Below are 8,735 nucleotides of genomic sequence, written 5' to 3' on the forward strand. Positions count from 1 at the left end.
GTCACCGCGACAGCCCAGGCATCTGCCCGCCGTGGTCACCGCGACCGCGACAGCCCAGGCATCCGCCCGCCGTGGTCACCGCGACCGCGACAGGCCGACAGGCCGTCACACGTGTCCTCTGGTGCTCACAGAGCCACGGACACTTAGCCACGTCTGTTTCACAGGTGAGGAGGCCGAGGCTTAAGGGGTACCCCTAGGATCCCGTCTCTAAGACAAGCCGGGACCCTGATGCAAGCGGTCCTGCCCAGGCTGTGGAGCCCCACAATCCACCTGCTCCCCAAAGCCCCTGGTGCACAAGCCAGAAGCCAATGGCAGCGCCTGGACTGGCCGCCTCCACTCACCTGATGCCTGGCCCAGCGTCCCTCTCACAGGGACAGTGTGTCCACCCCCAGCGCCCAGGCCACAGCTCCCCCCACTCTGGTCTGGCCCCACCCTTCACCCGCGGCCACTGCTCCCTCCAGGGCTGGGGCAGGTGAGGACAGCTCAGGGCACACCCACCCCACTGGGCCAGCACTACCTAACCCGGGCGGCTCAGTCATGGCTCAGGCCCGGCCGACCCCGGGACCCCAGGACCCCAGGCCCAGGATGGAGCACGGCCGGGGAAGGGCCGAGGAGCAGACTGGTCAGCTCAGAACCTCCACTTCCTCAGGCCGAGGCTGAGCTCTGCTGTCCCACAAGCGGGCCCCACATGCTCCCCGACACCCCTCAGCCTCTCACCTCCCTCCCCACACGTTCTCCATCCGCCGCCCCTCTCCCTGCGGCCCCAGCACAGGGTGCTGCTCTGCGCTGTGCGGGGTCCAAGCCAGAGGCCCGCACTCAGGAGCGCACGAGGGCCGGTGGACCAGGCGCTCAGGCCATGGCGACGCCCAGAGCAGCTGGTGCACCCCCAGGAGAACCGGCGGGGCAGCTGGGGGTGTTCCTCCTGCACACTCAGACGGGACTTGGGGAGCACACAGGCCAGAACCACCCGCAGGGGAGCCGAGGGAGGAGACTCGGGGCCTGGGCTGTCTCCAGCTTCCCACCCTGTCTCAGGCAGGGGTGAGCTGGCTCCACGCAGGACCGTGCCCTCAGCAAAACGGAGGCCCTTCTACAGCGTCTGGAGAGGCAGATGCAGGAACCCTCACAAAATCCCGTAAAGAAATAAACACCAGCCTGGCCGGTGGGGCTCAGTGACCCAGGCACCAGGAGGTTGCCGGTTCGATTCCCAGTCAGGGCACATGCCCAGGATGTGGGCCAAATCCCCAGCGTGGGGCATGCAGGAGGCGGCCAATCGATGTTCTCTCTCATCCACGTTTCTATCTCTCTCCCTCTCCCTTCCTCTCTCTCTAAAATCAATAAAGAAAAAAAATTTTTTAAAGAAATGAACACCAAACGGCCCGCCCAAGGCAGGCATGGAGGAGGGTGGTCCACCGGGCAGAGGGGAGACTCTCCCCCATATTCTCATGTCCCAGAGTCCCCTGCCCAGGGGACTCCCTCGGGCATGTCCCTGGCCCTCCTTTCTCGGGTGGGCCTACCCGGGGACCCTGCCTCTCCATCTCCAGGCTCCACGGAGACCAGGCATCACACTCCTGCCGCCTGAGTCTCCCTGGCCCTCGGGCAAGGCTGGCTCTGCTCTGTCTCAGAGGGGCAGGTCCCCGGGGCTGGCAGCCCGGCCGGGTCCCCGTACCAGGCACTCCCTGGACCACCTCAGCGCACCTCCACTCCAGCCTCGCCGCACGTCAGCGCCTGATCCCTCTCCTCGCACGGGCCCAGGTCCCACACTCCAGTTTCTCCACGGAGACCCTCTGTCTCCTCCTCTGGTGGCCACCAGAGAGACTGGCCACCCTGTAAGAGAAGACCCCACACACACCTCCTTTCCAGGGCCGGATCAGAACCTCACACAACCACCTCAACCTTCACCTGAACACACACTTCCTCGTGTGTGAGGTGAGGAGCCCCCCGTCCCTAGGGGCACTCAAGGAGAAGCTGGCTGATGAGGGCCGTCCTGGGCTGCTGGTCATGTTCTGTCTCTTGGTCTGAATGCTGGTCCCATGGCTTGTTTTCAAGAATCACCGACCAATACACCTGTGATGCGTGCGCTTTCCAATGCGAACATTGCGGTTCACTCAAAGTATTTAAAATGAAGAGGGACTGGGGTCTGCTGACGGGGGCCGGAAGGAGACAGGTGGACACCTTGGAGACCCCCACGGAGGCGCTGAGATGGAGGCGGTCCTGGGAGCCCGTGGGAGGGGCTGGCGAGACACCGCTGAACGGAGGGCGAAAGGGCCGGGCGGTGGGGGACCCTGCGGTGCTGGGAGCCGGGCAGGGGCGGACGAGCCGGTGGCTGTGCGGGGCGATGTGTGCAGGCGGGCGGCTGCGAGATCTGCCGCAAAGGAGTTCCAGGCCCCTGCTTCTCGGCACCTCGGTTTCCCCACCTGGAAGGCGGGGCAGTACCCCCTCCGGCCGCCAGGCGGAGTGAGCGCCGGGGTGCGGAAGCGAGCGGGCCAGGCAGGTGCAGGGCGAAGAGACCCCGTTGGGTGTTAACAGCGCTGGGACTGAAGGGGAGGGTGGGGGGCGCCACCGGGAGGTGGCGGCGGGGAAAGCCAAGAAGACTTCCTGCAGGCAGCACCGTCTCTCTCGCGGGCGGCAGGGGAGGGGTTAACTGGGCTTCGCTGTCCCTGCCCTTCCTGCTGGACTGCAACCAAGAGCTTGGGTCTCCAGCTGCTCCTGCCTCGAGGCCAGGCCTTATCTTGTCATCTAGACGGTCCCCAGAGCTCGGAGCTGCACAGGCGCCCAGGGCGGCGCGGCGAGAGCGCAGCACGTTGGAAAGCTACACCCCCGAGTGAGCCGGGGCAAACGGGAGGCGCCCTCGCTCCGTGAAGACTGCTCGGGGTTCTGCGTGCACACGAGATAAGGGAGGCACCCGCGAGAGTCATTCCAGCAGGTGCGCGTGGGACCAGGGGGAGCCACGCCCTCTTCTGAGGCCCACCCCAGCCAGCACAGCCTGGCTCCCGAGTCCGCTCTGCTCCCGAGTGGCCCGCCGGCCTCAGGGGTGCCGGGACTAAGTCTCCAGCGCCCCCAGCTCCTGTCCCTCCTTCCTTCACACAGGGCAGGTTGTAACTCGCCTCCTGGCCCTGCAGGTCAGATCCGAATTCTAAGCCTAAACTGGTTTCTTCTTCAGTGACCCTGAAGGTGGTAACAACTTCGGTCACAGGCATTAGATTCAAACAAGAAGTGTTGTAATGATTCCTGCTCTGTTGTCCTGAGCGGCTGACTGTGGACCCGATGTTGGCCTCAGGGCCTCCTGAAGGGGGGTTACAAGGTTGCTGGGGTCCCTGGTGTACCCAGGCCTCAGCCCCAGGCAGAGATTTCAAATCGAGCTCTCCACAGGCCGGGCCAGGCCCGGCAGGACTCTGTCCACCACGCCCACCAACAGCCTGGGGCCGGAGTGGGCGGCTTTCCATCTGTCCTGCTGACCAACACAAAAGGGTCCGGAGAGGAGGGTTTGCATCTCTGACACGGTGGAGAGTCCCAAAGGTCTGGGGCTCCCCAGCTTCAGAACTCAACAAGAGAATCTCCGGGCAGGGGTGCAGACACCCGAGGAAAGCAGGGAGGAGGGAAGTGGGGACCAGAGCTGGGTTCAGGAGGGTCGGCCCACCCTCCAGAGCGCCCTGGACCTCCGCTGATGACCAGGCTGGGAGAGCCGGGACTCGCGCGGTAGCCCTCTCGGACGAAGCCCGTCGGGAAGGCGCGGCCGCAGATCCGCGGCGAAGTCGTAATTACATGTGTGTGAAATCCACGTCACAGAGGAAGCTAATAGCTGCCTCCGAAAGCCGCGTTCATTAGGAGCCCAGAGCGCCGAGGTTCCCGCGCACCTCAGACTGGAGCTCAAAGTTGAAGCACCCGAGACTCGCTCGAGGTTGGAGGAGAAGCGCGGACGCAGGTGAAGATTAGCCTGACTCATTAATATCACTGTCCAACGGGCGACAGTTCCTTGGGGGGCCTGGCTTGGGGCTGGGTTCTGTTCGAGGCCCAGGAGCACCTTCATTTGCATTTATATTAAAAAAGAAGAAAACAAACAGAATTAACTAGAAAGGTGCTTTGTTTGCTGTAAATTTGAGGGCTTCTGCTGAACAGCTTCCCAGGGCAGAGCGGAGGCCAGGCTCTGCGCGAGCAGGTGTGCACCTACTAAGCGCTCCATGGCTCGTGTCTTCCCACCAGCCCTTCGGAGCCAACCTGGCAGGTGGCTACCGGCAAGGACCCTTCTGCAGGTGGGGAAACTGAGGCTGGGAGTTGGGAAACGCCCCCTCACGCTCGCCCGGTGGGTCTTCCCACAGCAGGGCAGCCGAGTGAGGGAGGGCAGCCTCTCTTCCTGTCCTTACACATCACTCCAACCTTCCTCTCCCTAAAAGCAGGCAACCACTCCGTGAAGGCGCTGAGAAGGACCGCACACCCAGCAGCGGCCCCCGGGTCCTGTCCTGATTCGAGGTGCGCCCGCGCCCCAGGCTCAGAGAACACCTCGGTCTGGCCACACTCTCCTCATGGGTTCTCTCTGGAGTCGTACCCCCGAGGCATATGCCCAGGACTACCCATCAACATCAATAAACACACCTCCGCAGGAACTTTATCAACCTACCAATTTCTTTTTTCAGGCAAATGGGAACATCTGTGGGTTTGATTTTAACTCCAGTCCTGCCCTAAAGCAGTTCAGTTCCTGGGACCGGCCAGCGCTCCCTGTCCCAGAGGACTGCTGGCCCTCCTCTGTCTCGGGTGGTCACTACAGACCAGCGAAGGGTGGCTCTGCCCTGGCCCGGGGCGGTCAGTCTTCTCCAGCAAATAGGCCCCTGACCCCCAGGATGGTCACCTGTGCACCTGTGTGTTCTGGCCACAGCTCACAAGTTTAAAGACAGAAAGGACCTTATGACCGACCGGCCCTCTCAGGCATGGGACGCACACGGCGGGGGGGGGGGGGGGGGGGGGAGGACTTCTCTGGGTTTTGGCCATAGCCCGGGGTGTGGGGCAAGTGGAGCAAAGCTGGTTGCCGAGACGACAGAAGGGCAACTTCCTTCCCGAAACATAAACACCTGCAGCAATGGAGCCACATTCCAAGCAAGATGACTCTGAAAAGTCTTTTCACCGAGGAGGAGACACAGGCGGCCTGTGCTGGGACTTCCTGTTGCATACGGGCCCCCCAGAAACCTGGTTTTGTCAGCGGCCACAACGAACACCCGGGGAACTGGAGGAGGAGGCCTCCTGCCAGGCCGAACAGACTGGAGGGGACAGGACAGAGACCACCCCACGCCAGCACCCAAGGAAATGACTCTGGAGGGGCAGGGTGCCCACTGGGACAAGTTGCAGATCACAGACTCCATCTGCCTCCGGCCTGGGAAGGCACCCCACATCCACTGGGGTGAAGTGACCTGCTGGAGCTCTCAAAGGTCTCTCTCAAAATATAATATCTGCAAGTTCACCAAAACCTAGGCCTCTCAGTGTGCTGGCCCCCCGCCGGGCCCCGGCACAGCAGTCTGGTGGAGGAACCCACGGGAGTCCCCAGGGGACACCAACAGGACTCTCTCCCCAGGCTGGGGCCGACTCCTTCAGTTCCCAGGCAATATGCAGACTTGTCTTGCCCACTGTCACAGCCTGGGGGTGGGCAGGTCAGGACCTGCCCCTGGCCCTGGCCCTTGCGCCTAGCACGGTTCACCCAGCTGCCAACCCCTCTCCAATCACCAGACAGCAAACTCTCTCCCCCAGGCCCGGCTCGGCCTGCTGCAGAATTCAAGGAGAGCCTCCCGCAGGGAGGAGAGCTGAAATCTGGGCTGGGAGACGCTGGAGGCTGGCGAGGGGCAGCGCCTCCCACGCTCCGAGAGCAGTCCCTTGCCACCTGAGTCCCTCTCCACGGCGCACGGCAGGCCGGCCCTCTCCAACTCCGGAGCGGTAGTAAGTGTAAGGCTTGGAAGCCCGCAGCCCGGCGCCGGCCGGTGGGCGGGCGTCTGCTGTGGGATTATTCTTAGCGCTCCACTCTCTTCGCAAAAGTGGCGCCTCCGCCCTCCCGGATCACGCTCGCTCGGGGCTCGCACGCTCGGCCCAGACACTGCCGCGGCGGACAGCCCCGGGTGAGGTCCTCGCGGGGTGCGGCGCGGAGGCGCAGGAGAGGAGGGGGCGCTGCGAGAGGAGCCCCACGACAGGCTGCGTGGAACCCTTGGCGCCCCACACCCAGCCCTCGCAGCGCGCCCAGCCGCCTCCCCGGACTCCTCCGGGCGCAGGGAGCCCGGCGGCGGCGCGCCCAGCCCTTACCTATGGTGGTGATGACCGTGATGGCAAAGTAGAAGGAGCCAGCGAATTTCCACTGGACGCCGGCGCGGTGCGGCTCCGACTGCAGGATCACCAGCTCCAGCTGCCGGTAGTCCTCGCTGCTGATGTTGTACTTCCCCTTGATCCGGATCTCCTCGGCTCGGAGTTTCTCCTCCTCGCGCATCTCGTGGTCCGACTCGAGGGCGTCGAAGACGGCGGCGCCCACCAGCAGGTAGGTGAAGGTGCAGATGATGAGGGACAGAGTCCGCACGTTCTGCCTCTTCATGGCCGCCAGCAAGGAGCCGGCGCGGGGGGCATGTCCCGCAGGCTCGCAGCCGCGCGCGTCCCACTGCAGCGCCCGGCGGCCGCCGCCGCCTCCTCCTCCGCCGCCGCCGCCGCCTCCAAGTTGTAAGCGGCGGCGGCAGCAGCAGCAGCAGCAGCAGCAGCGGGGAGGCGGGGGGCGGGGAGGCTGGGGGGGTCCCCCTCCGCCGGGCCCGCCACAGCCGCCGCCACCGCGAGGCGGCTGGCGGGGCAGGGGCGGCGCTGGTCCTGGCTCGGGCGAGAAGGCGGACAGGCACAGGAGACTGCTCGAGCGCCGGGGCCAGGCGTCCGGGAGCCCCGACACCCTGCGCCAGACCCGGCTGAAGCAGCCCGACCCACTGCGCAGGGCCATGCACGGCGGCGCCGCCGGGCACCGCGCTGCCCTCCGCACCCCGCCCCCCGCTCCCGCCGGAAAAGCAGGGGCAGGAGCGGGAGCGCAGCCCGAGGGTGGCCGCCGGGGCCTGCGCCCCTCGGCGTCCGGCTCCCGGGCGGCGGCGCCCCGCTAGGAGCCCACAGGTTTGCGCGCGCCCGGCGGGACCTCCTTCTCCTTTTACCCCTCCTCGCCCCCCCTCGAGGGGGTGTGGAAAAGTTTGCGAAGTGGCGGCGTCTCCGGAATCCCCAGCAAGCAGGGAGGGGGCTGCGCAGGTGCAGCGGGCAGGGCAGCCCGATGCCCGAAGGTACGAGCGCCCCGGGCCCACCCGAGTGCGCAGGGACGTGGAGGGGTCCCCGCCTGGCGTCGACCGGTCCACGAAGTTTGCTCCGCTCAGCCCCCGAGGCGCGGGAGCGGGGCGCGGCCTCCGGGCGGCAGAGCCCGCGGCGGAGCGGCCTCGGGGGCGGCCAGGGTACGGTGGGGCGGCGGTCGTCCAGCCCGCTTCTCCGAGGGCGGCGGGCGCGGCGGCGGCGGCGGGAGGGGTCCCGCGGGCCTCACGGAGCTGCAGGGCGGGCGCGGGCGCATCAGCCGCGCCGGGGTCGGGGCCCTCCGGCGTCCGGGCGTCTGGAGAGGCAGCTGCGGCGATGGTCTGCCCCGGGCGCTGCGTGCGTGCGCGCCGGAGGGAGCCCGAGTGTGTGTGCGTGTGTGTGTGTGTGTGCGTGTGCGCGCGCGTGGCAGCCCCGCTCGGGCGGGAGGGCCTCCGGGGGCGGGGGGCGGGGGCCGGGCTACGCGGAGGCCCGGCCTTTCTCCCTCTCTTCTTCCCTCCTTCCCGCAGCCTCCGGGCGCGCCACCTCCCGCCTGGTCCCCGGCCAGCTGGCGTGGCGGCCGCGGCAGCTCCCGCTGCAGACCGAGCGCGGCGCAGGGTGCACACGGATGGAGCCGGGGAGGGGCGGTCGGTGCCAGGGGAAGGGGCGGAGGCGGGCGGAGGACTAGGTGTCTCCCAAGTGAGGGTTGGGGCGGAGCCACCAGCAGGTTTCAGCGGCGGGGGATGGGAGGATTAAGGCGGCGGCTGCTCGGTCCTTCCAGCCCGGCTTCCTGAGAGCGAGCGCACGCAGCCTCGCGGGGCGGAGAGTTTGAGGGACCCGAGGCTCTGGGAGGAAAGGGGATTCGAGAAGGCAGACAGTTGGCCTAAGAGAAGGAGCGATCTGGCGGAGAGCGGGGAACGCAAGCAGAGGACCGCGGGCTGCTGGGGGCGCCGCAGCACGCGCGGTTCCCCAGGGCCAGCTCTCAGGTGCTGGCGCGTCGCTGGCTGGAGGCACCTCCTCATCGCGTGGTGGGGTCGCCTCAGCCCCCACGAGCGTGGCCGGCCGGGTAGCCCAGAACCTGCCAGCCCGAGTCGTTACCACGGAGAGCGCTGAGGATGGCAGGGGCCGTCACTCTTGGGGTCCGGGCCGCACCCCCCCTTTCCCGTTCCCTCCCTGTGGCTCTTCAAAGAAACACTCCTTGGTTACCTGAAGCTGGGCGCGGGGTGCACCTGGAACGCAACCCTGCCCCTCCCCCCTGCTCCCAGCGGCCGGCAACAGCTCCTCTTCGGACCAGCCTGTGAAGGGAACACGAGGCTCGTGCTGGGGCGCACTTATTCCGTGTCCAGAGAGGAGACCTCGCCCGGCTTCACCCCTTCCTATTGCAGCCTCCTTCAGGTCGAGGGGGGCGGGGCCCTTTGGCCACCAGCCCCCTAATCTCGTGGAGCTTGAAATGGGCTGGTTGAAAC

At 66.6% G+C, this 8,735-nt stretch overlaps 1 protein-coding gene across 1 annotated transcript in view; it reads right to left on the reverse strand.

Moving 5' to 3' along the window:
• The window catches only part of KCNK9 (potassium two pore domain channel subfamily K member 9), a 51,255-nt gene extending 44,574 nt beyond the window's left edge, over positions 1-6,681 (reverse strand). The window contains exon 1 of the mRNA XM_036264218.1: positions 6,277-6,681. Within this exon, the coding sequence (XP_036120111.1) occupies positions 6,277-6,559 (283 nt within the window). The 5' untranslated portion in view covers positions 6,560-6,681. The remainder of the gene's footprint in view (positions 1-6,276) is intronic.
• Positions 6,682-8,735: the final 2,054 nt, after the last annotated feature.

Source organism: Molossus molossus, unplaced genomic scaffold, assembly GCF_014108415.1.
Source record: "Molossus molossus isolate mMolMol1 unplaced genomic scaffold, mMolMol1.p scaffold_m16_p_16, whole genome shotgun sequence".
Classification (NCBI taxonomy): Eukaryota; Metazoa; Chordata; class Mammalia; order Chiroptera; family Molossidae; genus Molossus; species Molossus molossus.